The sequence below is a fragment of the Nerophis ophidion genome, linkage group LG01, assembly GCF_033978795.1.
Source record: "Nerophis ophidion isolate RoL-2023_Sa linkage group LG01, RoL_Noph_v1.0, whole genome shotgun sequence".
In the NCBI taxonomy this organism is placed as follows: Eukaryota; Metazoa; Chordata; class Actinopteri; order Syngnathiformes; family Syngnathidae; genus Nerophis; species Nerophis ophidion.
This window is the reverse complement of record NC_084611.1, coordinates 17160323-17182029: the sequence shown is the minus strand read 5'-3', so window position 1 is coordinate 17182029 and position 21707 is coordinate 17160323. Positions and strand designations below refer to the sequence as shown.

The 21707-nt window shown below is 38.7% G+C and overlaps 1 protein-coding gene across 1 annotated transcript in view; it reads left to right on the top strand.

Annotated features, from left to right (window-relative positions):
- The window catches only part of adgrv1 (adhesion G protein-coupled receptor V1), a 469843-nt gene that overhangs the window by 232982 nt on the left and 215154 nt on the right, over positions 1 to 21707 (top strand). Inside the window, exons 56-60 of the mRNA XM_061897509.1 lie at positions 367 to 513; positions 4885 to 5140; positions 9332 to 9534; positions 9619 to 9795; positions 14366 to 14551. Of these exons, the coding sequence (XP_061753493.1) occupies positions 367 to 513; positions 4885 to 5140; positions 9332 to 9534; positions 9619 to 9795; positions 14366 to 14551 (969 nt within the window). The remainder of the gene's footprint in view (positions 1 to 366; positions 514 to 4884; positions 5141 to 9331; positions 9535 to 9618; positions 9796 to 14365; positions 14552 to 21707) is intronic.

Here is a 21707-nt window from a genome sequence, read left to right as displayed (position 1 = left end):
TTATTGCAGTGAAACTTGCCAAGGGACATGTAAGCAAATATTAACATTGATGTATGTATACTTTTGACCCAGCAGATTTGCTCACATTTTCAGTAGACCCATAATAAATTCATAAAAGAACCAAACTTCATGAATGTTTTTTGTTGCCAACAAGTATGTGCTCCAATCACTCTATCACAAAAAATAAGAGTTGTAGAAAGTATTGGAAACTCAAGACAGCCATGACATTATGTTCTTTACAAGTGTATGTAAACTTTTGACCACGACTGTTTATACCTATTTCTTACCTGATGCTACCAGGCTCGCGTGCTAACTCTTATCTTCCGAAATAGCTTTTTTTTTTCTCTCTTGTTGATTTTTTTGCAGAGTTCCCTATCGATGGAGGTTGAAGAGCTGGAGCAAAACCGTCCAATCTCTCTGGTTGTGGAGAGGAGACGGGGGACTTTTGGCCGACTGACCGTTCACTGGCAGGCCAACGGGAGTCTGGCGGATATTTACCCCACTTCTGGAGTGGTACGTGCCTTTATCACACTCGCTCATGGTACATGCTTCAGTCGGTACAGAAAGTAGCTTATAGAACTAACAACACCGGAACAGCCGTTTTCTTACAATCAAGGTACAGCGCGATAGAAATTCGGTTCAGATATACTTTAGAGCAGTGGTTCTCAACCTTTTTTCAGTGATGTACCCCCTGTGAACATTTTTTTTAAATTCAAGTACCCCTTAATCAGAGCAAAGCATTTTTGGTTGAAAAAAAGAGATAAAGAAGTAAAATACAGCACTATGTCATCAGTTTCTGATTTATTAAATTGTACAACAGTGCAAAATATTGCTCATTTGTAGTGGTCTTGGCATGATCCACTGCCCGGATCATGGCATTTTCTGGTTTTGGTTCTGTTTTTGTATCCCGTCTTGTTATTTTGTCTTCCTTAGTTCCTGGTGGCACTTCCTGTTTTGTTCCGTTGCTTGGTTACGTATTAGTGTCACCTGCCTTGTGTTTTCTACACGCACCTGCCTCCTAATTTCTGCCCCTATTTAAGCCTGCCTTTGTTTGCCATTCGGCATCGCAGTGTAAACTTGCTTTCTATGCAACAGGTGACGTCGCTATCCCGCATTGTGGTAACTACTTTTTGAACTCGATTAGCTTCCACGCTGTTTGTGTGTTTATTTTCCTAGCTAACATGTTAGCGTCCTTAGTTCTCTCTAGCTCACATGCTACTTCTGTTGGTTTTTGTTGTTAGTGCCTTTGTGCAAGTATTTTTGGTTTTTAGTCTGTTTTATACTAAAAATAAATCTTCATTCCTACCTTCACGCTGTGTTCCATCCACGAGAGAACGCAACCACACCACGATGCCAGCAAAGCGTCACAGGTCTTTCTTGAACTATTTGGAAAAAAAAGATATAAAAATAACAAAAAACTTGTTGACAAATAAACAAGTGATTCAATTATAAATAAAAATGTCTCCACATAGAAGTAATTATCAACTAAAAGTGCCCTCTTTGGCGATTGTATTAGAGATCCATCTGGATTCATAAACTTAATTCTAAACATTTCTTCACAAAAAAGAAATCTTTACCATGAATATTTATGGAACATGTCCACAAAAAATCTAGCTGTCGACACTGAATATTGCATTGTTGTATTTTTTTTTCACAGTTTATGAACTTACATTCATATTTTGTTGAAGTAATATTCAATAAATATATTTTTTAAAGGATTTTTGATTTGTTGCTATTTTTAGAATATTAAAAAAAAATCTCACATACCCCTCGGCATACCTTCAAGTACCCCCAGGGGTACGCGTACCCCCATTTGAGAACCACAGCTTTAGAGCAGTGTTTTTCAACCACTGTGCCGCGGCACGCTAGTGGGCTGTGAGATACAGTCTGGTGTGCCGTGGGAGATTATCTAATTTCACCTATTTGGGTAATGAAAGTTTGCAAATGATGTGTTGTTGTTGAGTGTCGATGCTGTCTAAAAATCGGCAGAGTAACCGTGTAATACTCTTCCATATCATTAGGTGGTAGCAGGTAGCTAATTGTTTTGTATATGTGGGAAACAGCGGGAGGCAGGGTGCAGGTAAAAAGGTGTCTAATGCTTAAACCAAAAATAAACAAAAAGTGATGTGCCCCTAATAAAATGCATTGAAGCTATGTAGAACGGCACTAAAACTGAACTGGCTACAAAGTGAACAAAAACAGAATGCTGGACGACAGCAAAGACTTTCTGCGGAGCGGAGACGGCGTCCACAAAGTACATCCGAACATGACATGACAATCAACAATGTCCCCGCAAAGAAGGATTTAAAACTTTTGTAATATTCTTGATTGCTAAACCAAAGTATATGTGGGAAATATCGCTCAAAAGGAAGACATGAAACTGCTACAGGAAAATACCAAAAAAAAGAGAAAAAAAACACCAAAATAGAAGCACAAGACAAGAACTAAAACACTACATGTCAGGGTTATTTGTTGTTGAACCCCTTGATGCAGAGATGGAGGCAGGCATTGGATAAGAAGACATGATTTAATTAAAACTAAACAAGAACAAACAAAAAGCACGCACGTGGGCGGAATAACCAACTAAGGGAGCTAGCACTGGGAGCTAGAAAAACAAAAAGGAACTTTAGCATGGAAGCTAGTGGATAGCAAACAGAAAAACTGGAAATAACTAATGCTAACAGAAACAGCTTACCGCTACGACGACCAGGACAAAGTGTAGCATGACAGGCAGGGGCTGTAACAAAATGACACGACAGGTAGCACGACAAGAGTGACATGAGGCAACGACAATGCAATACAATACAATGATCCAGCAACTGACACAAGACAAAGGAGGTACAAATAGGAGCCGGCTGATTGGCAACAGGTGTGGCCAGATGCCAATCAGCCGCAGCTGAAGGGGAACACAGCACTCAGGGAACAAGACAGGAAGCTGACAAAATAAGAGCACTAGTCAGGAACTAAGGACAGGAAATACTAAACACACTGAGGAGGAACACAGCACTCAGGGAACAAGACAGGAAGCTGACAAAATAAGAGCACTAGACAGGAACTAAGGACAGGAAATACTAAACACACTGAGGAGGAACACAGCACTCAGGGAACAAGACAGGAAGCTGACAAAATAAGAGCACTAGACAGGAACTAAGGACAGGAAATACTAAACACACTGAGGAGGAACACAGCACTCAGGGAACAAGACAGGAAGCTGACAAAATAAGAGCACTAGACAGGAACTAAGGACAGGAAATACTAAACACACTGAAGAGGAACACAGCACTCAGGGAACAAGACAGGAAGCTGACAAAATAAGAGCACTAGACAGGAACTAAGGACAGGAAATACCAAACACACTGAGGAGGAACACAGCACTCAGGGAACAAGACAGGAAGCTGACAAAATAAGAGCACTAGACAGGAACTAAGGACAGGAAATACTAAACACACTGAGGAGGAACACAGCACTCAGGGAACAAGACAGGAAGCTGACAAAATAGGAGCACTAGACAGGAACTAAGGACAGGAAATACTAAACACACTGAGGAGGAACACAGCACTCAGGGAACAAGACAGGAAGCTGACAAATTAAGAGCACTTGACAGGAACTAAGGACAGGAAATACTAAACACACTGAGGAGGATCACAGCACTCAGGGAACAAGACAGGAAGCTGACAAAATAAGAGCACTAGACAGGAACTAAGGACAGGAAATACTAAACACACTGAGGAGGAACACAGCACTCAGGGAACAAGACAGGAAGCTGACAAAATAAGAGCACTAGACAGGAACTAAGGACAGGAAATACTAAACACACTGAAGAGGAACACAGCACTCAGGGAACAAGACAGGAAGCTGACAAAATAAGAGCACTAGACAGGAACTAAGGACAGGAAATACTAAACACACTGAGGAGGAACACAGCACTCAGGGAACAAGACAGGAAGCTGACAAAATAAGAGCACTAGACAGGAACTAAGGACAGGAAATACTAAACACACTGAGGAGGAACACAGCACTCAGGGAACAAGACAGGAAGCTGACAAATTAAGAGCACTTGACAGGAACTAAGGACAGGAAATACTAAACACACTGAGGAAGATCACAGCACTCAGGGAACAAGACAGGAAGCTGACAAAATAAGAGCACTAGACAGGAACTAAGGACAGGAAATACTAAACACACTGAGGAGGATCACAGCACTCAGGGAACAAGACAGGAAGCTGACAAAATAAGAGCACTAGACAGGAACTAAGGACAGGAAATACTAAACACACTGAGGAGGAACACAGCACTCAGGGAACAAGACAGCAAGCTGACAAATTAAGAGCACTTGACAGGAACTAAGGACAGGAAATACTAAACACACTGAGGAGGAACACAGCACTCAGGGAACAAGACAGGAAGTCTAGACAGGAACTAAAAGACAGGAAATACTAAACACAGGAAACAGACAAATGCAGAGGAAAAAACTAAAACATAGACAAACTGTCAGGGGCAAGCCTGACACTACACACAGGAAAACAGCAAAAATGTCCAAGTAAATCAGGTTGTGGTATGACAGGTGGTGACAGTACACCTACTTTGAGACAAGACCTATAGTCATGCATGCTTGGTTATGATTAAAAGTCATATCCAACAATTGCGACTTTTTACCGTCAACTGAGTTTCGTTTCTTAGTGATTTCTGCTGGTGGTGTGCCTTCGCATTTTTTCAACGCCAAAAATGTGCCTTGGCTCAAAAAAGGTTGAAGAGTAGTCAGTGTACAGATTTGAGAGTAGTCAGTGTACAGATTTGTCCATCTAGTAAATGTGTGAAATGCGAAGGTCCGTGCTCACTCGGTTTATAAATCAGGCTGACGAACCCGAGATGTCGTCCTCGCAGGTAACTTTCTCAGAGGGCCAATCAACCGCCGCCATCTCGCTGGCTGTGCTCGCAGACGGCGTGGCGGAACTGAGGGAAAGCGTCGGCGTCACCCTGATGGACGTCACCACCGTGGGGTTGCTGGACGTCCGACAAGCGGCGATTATCGACGAGCTGCGAGCCCACGCTCTGCTCACCATCCCGCCCAATGGCTCTCCCTACGGGGTGATCGGATGGCATCTGGACTCTCGCATTACCGTCACGCAAGAACCGCACGGTGAGGATTATTCCATCTAGAATACGTTTTATACTTCTGTGGACCGCCACTTGATTTTAGGTGGCCTGTCCCATAATTCTAGTGTGGCACGCCACATAATTCTAATGTCACACCCTAAGTCTTTTAATGTGGTCCGACACATCATTTAAATTGGCCCTCAACATCATTCATGTGGCCCCGCCCCCACACGTTTATTTAATGTGGCCCTCGACATTTATATATTTACATACGTAATTTTAATCTGGCCCTCGACTTATTTTTAATGTGTCCTCTGTAATGACTGTTCGGCATCGTGGGGCCGGGTTCGATTCCTTCGAGGATGCGTCAAACGTGAACACAACAAAGGTAAGATCTTAATATCCATCCATTTTCTACCGCTTATTCCCTTTTGGGGGTCGCTGGCGCCTATCTCAGCTACAATCGGGCAGAAGGCGGGATACACCCTGGACAAGTCGCCACTTCATCGCAGGGCCAACACAGATAGACAGACAACATTCACATTCACATTCACACACTAGGGCCAATTTAGTGTTGCCAATCAACCTATCCCCAGGTGCATGTCTTTGGAAGTGGGAGGAAGCCGGAGTACCCGGAGGGAAGCCACGCATTCACGGGGAGAACATGCAAACTCCACACAGAAAGATCCCGAGCCTGGGATTGAACCCAGGACTGCAGGACCTTTGTATTGTGAGGCAGACGCACTAACCCCTCTGCCACCGTGAAGCCAGATCTTTATAGATTTATTAAATAAAAAGGGAGCTCTGAACAGAAATAATGGAGCTAATAAAAAAACAAAACAAAATCGCTAGTTTAAGAACTAGGATATACAAACAGAAAACTAGACTTTGCACGACAGCACAAAATGTAAAAACAAAAACAACTAGCATGAGAGCTAAGAAAAGGCTTAGCATAGGAGCTAGCGAGAATACACGTACCAAAATAAGCAGTCGTCACTTGTAGCGTGTGAGCAAAATTTTATGGTCCCGGACTGAACAAAGAAAAGAGGAAGGCTTATATAGGAGGGTGATGATTAGTAGCAGGCGTGCAGGGACCGAGACTAGCAGGTGGACTGATGAGTAACCATGGTGACAAAGCAAACAGGAAATAAGGAGTCAGATGGAGAGATATACAAAATGGAAAAATATATAATATGTGTAGATCCGAGCAGCGGATCGCAACATCCTCCACGCCATTTATTTGCCCTGAGAAAGGCTGAAAAACAAAAAGCACTTTGTGGCTAAATGTATTTTTTGGGATTTTCTGGTTTTGGTTATCAAAAATATATATACTTAAATATCTGCTTGTCAACTTGACTTACGATTTCAAAATAAGTTTTTTTTTATCAATCTGTAGGAAAAAATATAAAAATCAAAAACAGTTGCCTTTGTAAATTGTGTAACAATTATATATGTGTGTATATATAATATATGTGTGTATATATTATATATGTATGTAAATTATATATACATATATATTTTGGACTATATATAGTGTATGGAGAATATATATTGATGTATATCTAACTAACATACTTTTAACTTGGAAACTATATATATATATATATATATATATATATATATATATATATATATGCATATACAAACCCCGTTTCCATATGAGTTGGGAAATTGTGTTAGATGTAAATATAAACAGAATACAATGATTTGCAAATCTTTTTCAACCCATATTCAGTTGAATGCACTACAAAGACAAGATATTTGATGTTCAAACTCATAAACTTTATTTTATATTTGCAAATAATAATTAACTTCGAATTTCATGGCTGCAACACATCCCAAAGTAGTACATCACCTTTTCTTTTAACAACACTCAATAAACGTTTGGGAACTGAGGAAACTAATTGTTGAAACTTTGAAAGTAGAATTCTTTCCCATTCTTGTTTTATGTAGAGCTTCAGTTGTTCAACAGTCCGGGGTCTCCGCTGTCGTATTTTACGCTTCATAATGCGCCACACATTTTCAATGGGAGACAGGTCTGGACTGCAGGCAGGCCAGGAAAGTACCCGCACTCTTTTTTTACAAAGCCAGGCTGTTCTAACACTTGTCTTGCTGAAATAAGCAGGGGCGTCCATGATAACGTTGTTTGGATGACAACATAAGTTGCTGCAAAACCTGTACGGACTTTTCAGCATTAATGGTGCCTCGGTTGGTAGAGCGGCCGTGCCAGCAACTTGAGGGTTGCAGGTTCAATTCCCGCTTCCGCCATCCTAGTCACTGCCGTTGTGTCCTTGGGCAAGACACTTTACTCACTTGCTCCCAGTGCCACCCACACTGGTTTAAATGTAACTTAGATATTGGGTTTCACTATGTAAAAGCGCTTTGAGTCACTAGAGAAAAGCGCTATATAAATGTAATTCACTTCACTTCACTTCACTTCACAGATGTGTAAGTTACCCATGTCTTGGGCACTAATACACCCCCATACCATCACAGATGCTCGCCTTTGAACTTTGCACCTATAATATTCCAAATGATTCTTTTCCACTTTGTTCTGGAGGACGCCACGTCCTCTGTTTCCAAATATAATTTAAAATGTGGACTCGTCAGACCACAGAACACCTTTCCACTTTGCATCAGTCCATCGTAGGTGAGGTCGGGCCCAGCCAAGGATATTTCAGGATAATGTTGATAAATGGGTTTGGCTTTGCATAGTAGAGTTTTAACTTGCACTTACAGATGTAGCGACAAACTGTATTTAGTGACAGAGGTTTTCTGAAGTGTTCCTGAGCCCATGTGGTAATATCCTTTACACACTGATGTCGTTTTTTTGATGCAGTACCGCCTGAGGGATCAAAAGTCCGTAATATCATCGCTTACGTGCAGTGATTTCTCCAGATTCTCTGAACTTCTTGATGATTTTACGGACCGTAGATGGTAAAATCCCTAAATTCCTTGCAATAGCTCGTTGACAAAATGTTGTTCTAAAACTGTTCGACAATTTGCTTACAAAGTGGTGACCCTCGCCCCATCCTTGTTTGTGAATTACTTAGCACTTCATGGAAGCTGCTTTTACACCCAATCATGGCACCCACCTGTTCCCAATTAGCCTGCACACCTGTGGGATGTTCCGTATAAGTGTTTGATGAGCATTCCTAACTTTATCAGTATTTATTGCCACCTTTCCCAACTTCTTTGTTACGTGTTGCTGGCATCAAATTCTAAAGTTAATTATTTGCAAAAAAAAAAAAAAAAAAGTTTATCAGTTTGAACATCAAACATCTTGTCTTTGTAGCATATTCAACCGAATATGGGTGAAAAATGATTTGCAAATTATTGTATTCCGTTTATATTTACATCTAACACAATTTCCCAACTCATATGGAAACCGGGTTTGTATTTTACCACCTCTTCTCACTCCGGCGCTTACCAAAGGCATGCGGTAAATTTAGGCCTGGGCTTATACATTTGAGTGTGATGTAAGGATACCATCATGAAAAGCACATTTAATAAAACAACATTATTATGGTCTTACCTTTACTTATAAATGAAGTCCATGGCAGCTCTTTCTGATCAAAAGCTTGGATAACTTGTTTATAGAAGTCTTCCTTATCTTTCTTCAGTTTTAAAAGTCTCTCTGTCTCGATGGAGACCTTTCTTTATTACCTCCTGCTTCGATTGAAAGTCCAGTTTAGAAAACTGCTTTATTTTAGATATGTAATCCTCCATGTTAAAAGTGCAAGCGAGAAGAAAAAATAAACAATCGCTGCTCACTCTTGCTGCTTGTTGTCACTTCTTCTGCAGCCGAGTTGTCGCAAGAAGGATCACTATTGCTCATCAGGAGGCATTTAATGACTCATATTTGACACACGCAGCTACGGTATATTAATAAAACATAGCTGCTTACTGTTTGTTTTTTAGCAAATTCAATAGCTTGGACCTTAAATCCTACTGAATAGCTCTTAATCTTCTTTTTATGTGATTTCAAATTATTGAAATCAGCCTCATCCATTTTGAAAACGATGACAGATGAAGTGTCAGTCGTGACGTGACGAGTTTGACCCGGCAGTAATTCTTGGTAGGCGCATACTATATACCCGGCGGCAATTCAAGGAAATACGGTAAATACAATTCTTCTTTGGGCCCCATTAGAATATTTTGATTTTGGCCCTTGAAGGCAAAAAGTGACAATGTTAGAAATCCATCCCAGTCATTACTTCTTCCTTACTTGCAGGCTCTCCACTCAATCTGACTCTGACCATCGTGAGGGAGCGAGGCTCCTCTGGGGATGTGGCAATACATTATGGCACCAGAGCGGCGTTGCACCAGCCTCCGTCCAACATGGCCACCGCCGGTCAGGACTACGTTGCCCAGGACGGCGTCCTCGTGATGACTGAGGGGACAACCGTGGCCCTCGTGGCCGTCACCCTCCTACCAGTAGGACGACGACACTCCGTATCTTCAGCGTGTGTTCCGGCCCTGCACTCTACACACAGTATGTCATTTGTTTCTCTGCAAAAGGACGACCTCCCAGAACTGGCCGAGCATTTCCTGGTCAACATCACAGGCGTGGAGCTCGTTAGCGGGCAGGTGGGAGCAGGCCGGCCCACTGTGAAGAGAGCCGGCATGGAGGTCGCTGAAGTCACCATCCGGGAGAATGATGACCCTCGAGGGGTTCTGCACTTTGTTGTGCCTGAGGTGAGCAACCCTGGTCATAGAGGTGCCTTCTTATTGTGCAATACTTCAACTGGCAACTAGAGCGCTAATCGCTAGCTGACAACTAGACCACTAATCGCTAACTGTCAACTAATATGCGAATTGCTAGCTGGTAACTAGAGTGCTAATTGCTAGCTGTCAACTAATATGCGAATCCCTAGCTGGTAACGAGAGTGCTAATCGCTAGCTGGCATCGAGACCACTAATCGCTAGCTTTCAATTAATGTGAAAATCCTTAGCTGGCAAATAAACCACCAAACGCTAGCTGTCAACTAATGTGTGAATCCCTAGCTGGTAACGAGAGTGCTAATCGCTAGCTGGCAACTACACCACTAACCGCTAGCTTTCAACTAATGTTCGAATCCATAGCTGGTAACTGGAGTGCTAATTGCTAGCTGGCAACTAGACCACTAATCGTTAGCTTTCAACTAATGTGCGAATCGCCAGCTGGAAAATAGACCACCAATCGCTAGCTGTCAACTAATGTATAAATCCCTAGCTGGTAACTACAGTGCTAATTGCTAGTTGGCAACTAGACCACTAATTACTAGCTTTCAACTAATGTGCGGATCCCTAGGTGGAAAATAGACCACCAATCGCTAGCTGTCAACTAATGTATAAATCCCTAGCTGGTAACTACAGTGCTAATTGCTAGTTGGCAACGAGACCACTAATTACTAGCTTTCAACTAATGTTCGAATCCATAGCTGGTAACTGGAGTGCTAATTGCTAGCTGGCAACTAGACCACTAATCGTTAGCTTTCAACTATTGTGCGAATCCTTAGCTGGAAAATAGACCACCAATCGCTAGCTGTCAACTAATGTATAAATCCCTAGCTGGTAACTACAGTGCTAATTGCTAGTTGGCAACTAGACCACTAATTACTAGCTTTCAACTAATGTGCGGATCCCTAGGTGGAAAATAGACCACCAATCGCTAGCTGTCAACTAATGTATAAATCCCTAGCTGGTAACTACAGTGCTAATTGCTAGTTGGCAACGAGACCACTAATTACTAGCTTTCAACTAATGTTCGAATCCATAGCTGGTAACTGGAGTGCTAATTGCTAGCTGGCAACTAGACCACTAATCGTTAGCTTTCAACTATTGTGCGAATCCTTAGCTGGAAAATAGACCACCAATCGCTAGCTGTCAACTAATGTATAAATCCCTAGCTGGTAACTACAGTGCTAATTGCTAGTTGGCAACTAGACCACTAATTACTAGCTTTCAACTAATGTGCGAATCCCTAGCTGGAAAATAGACCACCAATCGCTAGCTGTCAACTAATGTGTAAATCCCTAGCTGGTAACTAGAGTGCTAATGGCTAGCTGGCAACTAGACCACTAATCCCTAGCTGTCAACTAATGTGCGAATTGCTAGCTGGTAACTACAGTGCTAATTGCTATCTGGCAACTAGACCAATAATCGCTAGCTGTCAACTAATGTGCAAATTCCTAGCTGGTAACTAAAGTGCTAATCGCTAGCTGGCAACTACAGCACTAATCGCTAGCTGGCAACTAATGTGCGAACTTTTAGTTGGTAACTAGAGTGCTAATATCTAGCTGGCAACTAGACCACTAATCGCTAGAAGTCCACTAATGTGAGAATCCCCAGCTGGCAACTAGACCACCAATCTCTAGCTGTCAACTAATGTGCAAATCCATAGCTGGTAACTAGAGTGCTAATTGCTAGCTGGAAACTAAACCACTAATTGCTAGCTGTCAACTATTGTGCGAATCCCTAGCTGGCAATTAAACCACTAATCCCTAGTTGTCAACTAATCTATGAATCCCTAGCTGGTAACTACAGTGTTATTTGCTAGCTGGCAACTAGACCACTAATTACTAGCTTTCAACTTATGTGTGAATCCCTAGCTGGCAAATAGTCCACCAATCGCTAGCTGTACACTAATGTCCAAATCCCTAGCTGACAACTAGAGTGCTAATTGCTAGCTGACAACTACACCAATAATTACTAGCTTTCAACTAATGTGCGAATCCCTAGCTGGCAAATAGACCACCAATCACTAGCTGTCGATTAATGTGCGAATCCCTAGCTGATAACTAGAGTGCTAATGCCTAGCTGGCAACTAGATCACTAATCGCTCGCTGTCAACTAATGTGTGAATCCTGAGCTGGTAACTACAGCGCTAATTGCTAGCTGGCAACTAGACATCTAATTACTAGCTTTCAACTAATGTGCCAATCCCTATCTGGAAAATAGACCACCAATCACCAGATGTTAACTAATGTGCAAATCCCTGGCTTGTAACTACAGTGCTAATTGCTAGCTGGCAACAAGACCACTAATCGCTAGCTTTCAAGTAAAGTGCGAATCCCTAGCTGGCAATTAGACAACTAATCCCTAGCTGTCAACTAATGTGTGAATCCATAGCTGGTAACTAGAGTGCTAATTGCTAGCTGGCAACTAGGCCACTAATCGCTAACTGTCAACTAATGTGCGAATCCCTAGCTGGTAACTAATGTGCAAATCCCTAACTGGTAACTAGAGCGCTAATCGTTAGCTGGCAACTAGACCACTAATCGCTGGCTGTCAACTAATGTGGGAATCGCTAGCTGGAAACCAAAGCGCTAAATGCTAGCCGGCAATTAGTCAGCAAATCAACAGTCAGCATGTAGTCCGCAAAACGTATGCTGGCAACTAGTGCACTAATCGCTAGCTGACAACTAAAGCACTAAACACTAGCTGGCAATTAGACCGCTAATCCCTAGCTGGTAACTAGAGCGCTAATCGCTAGCTGGCAAATAATGTGTGAACCGCCAGGTGGCAACCAGAACGCTAATTGCTAGCCGGCAACTAATCCACAGCCAGTATCTAGTCCGCAAAACATAAGCTGGCAACTAGAGCCCTAATCGCTATCTGACAACTAGAGCGCTAATGGCTATCTGACAATTAGAGCGCTAATCCCTAACTGGTAACTAGAGCGCTAATCGCTAGCTGGCAACTAGACCACTAATCGCTGGCTGTCAACTAATGTGCGGATCGCTAGCTGGAAACTAAAGCGCTAATTGCTAGCTGGCAATTAGTCAGCAAATCAAAAGTCAGCGTCTAGTCCGCAAAACTTAAGTTGGAAACGAGTGAACTAATCGCTTGCGGACAACTAGAGCGCTAATCCCTAGCTGGTAACTAGACTGCTAATCGCTAGCTGGCAAATAATGTGCAGAATACTAGGTGGCAATTAGAGGGCTAATTGTTAGCCGGCAACTAGTCTACATATCAACAGCCAGCATCTAGTCCGCAACACATAAGCTGGGAACTAGAGCCCTAATTGCTAGCTGACATCTACAGCGCTAATGGCTAGCTGACAATTAGAGCGCTAATCCTTAACTGTTAACTAGAGCGCTAATCGCTAGCTGGCAACTACACCACTAATCGCTGGCTGTCAACTAATGTGCGAATCGCTAGCTGGAAACTAAAGCGCTAATTGCTAGCTGGCAATTAGGCAGCAAATCAAAAGTCAGCATCTAGTCCGCAAAACGTATGCTGGCAACTAGTGCACTAATCGCTAGCTGACAACTAAAGCACTAATGGCTAGCTGGCAATTAGACCGCTAATCCCTAGCTGGTAACAAGAGCACTAATCCCTAGCTGGTAACTAGAGCGCTAATCGCTAGCTGGCAAATAATGTGCGAACCGCCAGGTGGCAACCAGTACGCTAATTGCTAGCCGGCAACTAATCCACAACCAGTATCTGGTCCACAACACATAAACTGGCAACTAAAGCCGTAATCGCTAGCTGACAACTAGAGTGCTAATGGCTAGCTGGCAATTAGAGCGCTAATCCCTAGCTGGTAACTAGAACACTAATCTAGAGTACCAATCGCTAGTTGGCAACCGGTGTGCTAATCATTAGCTGGGGACTATAGCTTTAATCTCCACCTGGCAATTAGTTTGCAAATTGCCAGCTGTCAACTAGAGTGCTAATCGCTAGCTATCTTAAATGCCAACATGAGTAAAATAACCCTTTCATCCATCCATCCATCTTCTACCGCTTATTCCCTTTGGGATCGCGGAGGGCGCTGGAGCTTATCTCAGCTACAGTGCAATTGGGCGGAAGGCGGCGTACACCCTGGACAATTCGCCCCCTCATCGCAGGAGTAGAATAACATGGTTGCTTAATGTTCGGACTTTACAAGTGAGCAGGGTGTCCATGACACAAACAACCCAACAAGGGTGTATACCAATGTTCATGTGGAATGGAAAACATTTCAAATGAGTGGAAAGTGATCACATTTAAAAAGTCCATACAACCGGCCACGGGGAAGACCCAGGACACATTGGGAAGACCATGTCTCCCAGCTGGCCTGGGAATGCCTCGGGATCCCCCAGGAAGAGCTGGACGAAGTGGTTGGGGAGAGGGGAGTCTGGGCTTCTCTGCTTAGGCTGCTGCCCCCGCGACCCGACCTCGGATAAACGGAAGAAGATGGATGGATGGATGGATGGATGGATGGATGGATGGATGGATGGATGGATGGATGGAACAACCAAACGCCTGCAGTCACTAACTTGTCTGCTGGCTTCTTGTCCAGCAGGGCGCGCCTGCCAAGATGGTGGCCCATGAGATGCCAGCAGCTGACAACGTGGTGCACCTGAGAGTGGTGCGGCGTGCGGGTCTTAGGGGAAGACTGGTGGCCTACTGGGAGGCTCAGCCCCTGACTGCTCATCGGGAGGATTTCAGCCCCTCATCTGGCAACGTCACCTTCCAAGATGGCCAGGTAAACACCACGTCTTCCCAAGGCTATTCACGAGGAAGTAACATTTTAAATTGTAACCACCATTTTTATATCAATATTCTTGTTTGGTGAACCCAGCTACTAATGGCTGCTTGTGATGTTTACGTTTCTGAGTTCATATTTTAACTAAAATACTTTAAGTAACATACTTTACAGCTTTAGCTGCCGTATTTTAACTAACATACTTTAACTAAAATACTTTACAACTTTAACTGCCACATTTTCACTAGCAAATTATAAGTAACATATTTTAACTGACATACTTTAATTAAAATACTTTAACTAACATACTTTACAACTTCAACTGACATATTTTAACTAGCAAACTTGAACTAACATACTTTAACTAAGATGCTATAACATTTTAACGGAAATACTTTGACTAGCAAACATGAACTAAAATATTTTAAGTAACATACTTTAACTAGGCCCTGCGATGAGGTGGCGACTTGTCCAGGGTGTACCCCGCCTTCCGCCCGATTGTAGCTGAGATAGGCGCCAGCGCCCCCCGTGGCCCCAAAAAGGGAATAAGCGGTAGAAAATGGATGGATGGATGGATACTTTAACTAAAATACTTTAACTAACATACTTTACAACTTTAACTGCCTTATTTTACTAGCAAACTTGAACTAACATATTTCAAGTAACAAACTTTAACTAAAATAATTTAACTAACATACTTTACAACTTTAACTGACATATTTTAACTATCAAACTTTAATTATCATATTTTAACTAACATACATTGACTAAAATACTTTACTAACATACTTTACAACGTTAACTGCCTTATTTTAACTAGCAAACTTGAACTAACATTTCAACTAATATTCTTTAACTAATATAATTTAACTAACATTCTTTACAACTTTAACTGACATATTTTAACTAGCAAATGTTAACTATCATATTTTGACTAACATACTTTAACTAACACTATATCACTATGACATATTTTAACTAGCAAACTTGAACTAACATACTCTAACTAAAATACTTTAACTCACATACTGTAAAACTTTAACTAACATATTTTAACTAGCAAACTTGAACTAACATATTTTAGCTAACATACATTAACTAACATACTTTAACATTTAACTAAGATACTATAACATTTTAACTGAATTACTTTGACTAGCAAACATGAACTAAAATATTTTAAGTAACATACTTTGACTAAAATACTCTAACATACTTTACAACTTTGACTGACATATTTTAACTAGCAAACTTGAACTAACATATTTCAACTAGCATACTTTAACTAACATATAGAATTTTAACTGCCATATTTAACTAGCAAACTTGAACTAACATATTTAGCTGACATATTTTAACTAGCAAACTTGAACCAACATACTTAAACTAAAATACTTTAACTATCCATCCATTTTCTACCGCTTATTCCCTTTGGGGTCGCGGGGGGCGCTGGTGCCTTTCTCAGCTACAATCGGGCGGAAGGCGTCGTACACCATGGACAAGTCGCCACCTCATCGCAGATACTTTAACTAACATACTCTAAAACTTTAACATATTTTAACTAGCAAACTTGAACTAACATGTTTTAGCTAACATAAATTAACTAACATACTTTAATTAACATTCTATACAATTTTAACTGCCATATTCTAACTAGCAAATTTGAACTAACATAGTTTAACTAACATACTTTAACGAAAATACTTCACGTAACATACTATACAACTTTAAGTGCCATATTTTAACTAGCAAATTTGAACTAACATATTTTAACTAACATACTTTAACGAAAATACTTCACGTAACATACTATACAACTTTAACTGCCATATTTTAACAAGCTAACTTGAACAAACATATTTAAACTAACATACTTTAATTAAAATACTATATAACTTTAACTGACATATTTTAACTGGCAAACTGGAAGTGACATATTTTAACTAACATACTTTAACCAAAATTCTTTAACATATTTTACAACTTCCACTGACATATTTTAACTAGCAAACTAAAACTAACAAACTTTAACTAAGATACTATAAAATTTTAACTGACATATTTTGACTAGCAAACATGATCTAAAATATTTTAACAAACATACTTTTACTAAAATACTTTAACTAACATACTTTACAAATTTAACTGAATTATTTTAACTGCAAAATTGAACTGACATATTTTAACTAGCATGCTTTAATAACATACACAATGTTAACTGCCATATTTTAACTAGCAAACTTGAACTAACATATTTCAACTAAAATACTTTAGCTAAAATAATTTAACTAACGTACTTTACAACTTTAGTTGATATATTTTAATTAGCAAACTTTAACCATCTTATTTTAACTAACATACTTTAACATACTATTCAACTATGACATACTTTAACCAGCAAACTTGAACTAACATATTTTAGCTAACATACTTTAACTAACATTCAATACAACTTTAACTGACATATTTTAACTAAAAAACTTTAACTATCATATTTTAACTAACATACTTAAACTAACACTATATCACTATGACATATTTTAACTAGCAAACTTGAACTAACATATTTCAACTAACAAACTTTAACTAAAATCATTTAACTAACATACTTTACAACTTTAACGGACATATTTTAACTAGCAAACTTTAACTATCATATTTTAACTAACATACTTTAACTAACATTATACCACTATGACATTTTAACTACCAAACTTGAACTAACATACTTTAACTAAAACACTTTAACATACTGTAAAACTTTGACTAACATATTTTAACTAACAAACTTGAACTAATATATTTGAGCTAACATACATTAACTAACATACTTTAATTAACATTCTATACAATTTTAACTGCCATATTCTAACTAGCAAATTTTAACTTTCATATTTTAACTAACATACTTTAACAAAAATAATTTAAGTAACATACTATTCAACTTTAACTGTCGTATTTTAACTAGCAAACTTGAACAACATAGTTTAACTAACATACTTTAACTAAAATACTATACAACTTTAACTTAACATATTTTAACTAGCAAACTTGAACTAACATATTTTAACTAACATACTTTAATTAAAATACTTTAACTAACATACTTTACAACTTCAACTGACATATTTTAACCAGCAAACTTGAACGAACATACTTTAACTAAGATGCTATAACATTTTAACGGAAATACTTTGACTAGAAAACATGAACTAAAATATTTTAAGTAACATACTTTAACTAAAATACTTTAACTAACATACTTTACAACTTTAACTGACTTATTTTAACTAGCAAACTTGAACTAACATATTTCAAGTAACACAATTTAACTAAAATCATTTAACTAACATACTTTACAACTTTAACTGACATATTTTAACTATCAAACTTTAATTGTCATATCTTAACTAACATACTTTAACTAAAATACTTTACTAACATACTTTACAACTTTAACTGCCTTATTTTAACTTGCAAACTTGAACTAACATATTTCAACTAACAAACTTTAACTAAAATCATTTAACTAACAATTTACAACTTTAACTGACATGTTTTAACTAGCAAACTTTAATTACTGTATCATATTTTAACTAACATACTTTAACTAACATTATATCACTATGACATTTTAACTAGCAAACTTGAACTAACAAACTTTAACTAAAACACTTTAACTAACATACTGTAAAACTTTGACTAACATATTTTAACTAACAAACTTGAACTAACATATTTGAGCTAACATACATTAACTAACATACTTTAACTAACATTCTATACAATTTTAACTGCCATATTCTAACTAGCAAATTTTAACTTTCATATTTTAACTAACATACTTTAACAAAAATAATTTAAGTAACATACTATTCAACTTTAACTGTCGTATTTTAACTAGCAAACTTGAACAACATAGTTTAACTAACATACTTTAACTAAAATACTATACAACTTTAACTTAACATATTTTAACCAGGAAACTTGAACTAACATATTTTAACTAACATACTTTAATTAAAATACTTTAACTAACATACTTTACAACTTCAACTGACATTTTAACCAGCAAACTTGAACTAACATACTTTAACTAAGATGCTATAACATTTTAACGGAAATACTTTAACATATTTTACAACTTCAACTGACATATTTTAACTAGCAAACTAAAACTAACAAACTTTAACTAAGATACTATAAAATTTTAACTGACATATTTTGACTAGCATGCTTTAATAACATACACAATGTTAACTGCCATATTTTAACTTGCAAAGTTGAACTACATTGGTACAATACTCAACATTTAAATAAGTAAAATCCACCCACATTAACAGTGGCGAAGGAAGAGCTGATAAGAAAAGAATCAGCAGACAGAGGGGGAGAAGGGTGTATGTGTGTGTGTGCTCCTGGAAGAGGCGCCACTGAACTGCTTTCGCATCTTTTTCCAGAAAGGTCCAGTCTCATCACAATTAAAACTTGCATTGGCACGATGCCTGCTTCCTTGATTTTATTTTATACTTGTGTACTGTGCAATCTACTGATAAAGGTCTCAATCAATCAAAGACACTTGTTAACTGCTAACATGCTAACGTTTGCATGCCAGCATACTTATATAAACATGCTAAATTTTTTAGCTAAGTCTGTTTTTTTCTCTAATTAGACCGCCATACACCTTACAGTCATATAACTTAGTATGTTACACATGCTAACTGATAGGATGCTAATGTTAGCTTGCTAGCAAGCTAAAATTAGCATGCAAACTTTTGGTGCTAGTTTTGCAACCGTTTGCCCCAGAGTCATGTAACTTGGTACGTGACACTTGTAAACTGTTAGCACGCAAACATAGGCGTGCTAACATTAAAGTGCTAACTTGCTTTGCTAAATGTGCTCATTTTTCTCAAATTCCCCAGCCATACAACTTAGAGTCATATGGTATGTGACACTTGTTACCTGTCAGCATGCAAACAATAGCATGCTAGCAGGCTAACTTAAGCATGCTAACCTTTTCTTCTAATTGTACTTCTTTTTTGTTTCGATTTCCGCAACCACATACCTTTGAATCGTATAACTTGGTATATGAAACATGCTGACTGTTATCATGCTATTCTTAGCACACATGCTACGAGTTATAATTTTTGTGTAAACAGGCTACTGTTTTAGGCTAGCTCTGTGGCTCATTTTGTACAGTGACATGTAAAACTCACGGATTCAGACACTCGGCACCACCTAATAAGTACCGTGGCTTCCGGCGACCCCTGACCAGAGGTCCAGGGCCCAGATAGCAGGCCCATCAAAATTTTCGTGGGAATTTTCTAGTTGTTGTTGTTGTTGTTGTTGTTGTTTTCTCGGTCTTGGTAAATCAAGGTTCCATTCTATTTACTTGCTGCTATAAATGAGGTGAGGTGTTCGGGTCTGTGGGACCCGTTTTCATTTTTTATTAAAATAAAAATGATACATTTAATTAATTTTTCAAACTGAGACTCACTGACTTTGGCTCATTTTCTGTGAAGAACATATATCAGAATACACATTTCTATTACATTTCATACCGACAGCCATCAGACTGTATAATGTATATGTTCCTTGACTGCACTTAAATGTAGAATATATGTAAAATATATTTATACTATTCGTATATTATATATATATAATGTATGTTATATATTATTTATTATTATTATTGTCTATTGTGAGCAAACTGTGGTGCTGAATTTCCCCCAGGGATCAATAAAGTACTATCTATTCTATTCTATTCTATTCTATTCTATTTAAGATGTCCTAGTGTAACTGCCTCCAAAAAGCACTGACACAATGGCTTTCTTGAACTGATTTATTTTGAGGCTTCCTTTCCCTTCAAATTCACCGTGAAAACTGAAATAAAATAAAGCACGTTATAAACGTAAAAATAACAACATGCACAGCATGTGGATCAAACATTTTACCGAAGTAAAATACAAACAGAAATGACAAACAAATACCTCGTTGGCCTGCATGCTTTTTTTCGGAGGAAATTGGGATCTTTAGGCTCTTATAGCCCAAACACTTAGAGTCCTTGTGACACTTTTTAGTCTTTGTGACAGTCAGTCTCTCTCTTTCTCCCTTCACATTGCATCAAAATGTTTACTCATACCCGGAAGTAGCTTCCTTACATCAGACGACAGACCAAACGAGACACTTCAAAATAAAAGTGTGCCCACAAACTTAACAAAAAGGCATGAAATGGCATTTTTAACCATAGTAACTTATATATAGCCTTCTTATGAACTTTTATGCATTTTGATTTGAATTCATTTTTATGAACTTTAGTTATTATTCTGTGTTTAGAGAAATAAGACCAATTATAATAATTATTAGTGGCAACAGTTACACCGAGACAGGAGGAGGATAGAGTGTAGGTACACAGAACATCAGAGGGTCAAATGTGCGAGAAAATGAGAGCAGACAGTGTTGACAAAAAATGTTGCAACCTTATGTGGGAACCGTAAGTGCAGAAACACAAAAGAAGAATCCCTGTGGGATGCAAAAACTGGCAGACAAAATTTTCCGTGCAATGCTCATATTATTACTCAGATGCAGATGTTTACCATATCTCAATAAATATCTGTTCAGTATTCTAACATAAAAGTGTTTGATTGTGAGGCATTAAAAGCCACAAAATGCAAGGGCTCCATCAGACCCACAAACGCTGGCTGAGTAACAATATGTTTTTTTGTTTTTTTTCCTTCAACGCTCAGATTTTTAGATTAATTACACATCCATTGATATAAATTTAGATTTTTGTTTTGTTTTGTTGTATGCACTTTTTGTCAAAAAAACATTTTTTTTATGGCAAAAACACAAAATATGCAATATTGCCAGTGGAAAATCATTGATTTTGATTTAATAATATTTTTTGAGCAACAAGGTTTTTGAATAACATTACACTAAAGGTCTTGGGGACCCCAAAAATGGCCCCACTCATAAAAGTGTTAAGACTTAACTTATTATTCTGTTTTAGAGAAATAAGACCAATTATAATAATTATTAGTGGCAACAGTTACACCGAGACAGAAGGAGGACAGAGTGTAGATACACAGAACATCAGAGGGTCAAATGTGCGAGAAAATGAGAGCAGACAGTGTTGTTTTCACATCTCTATTCATCCCTG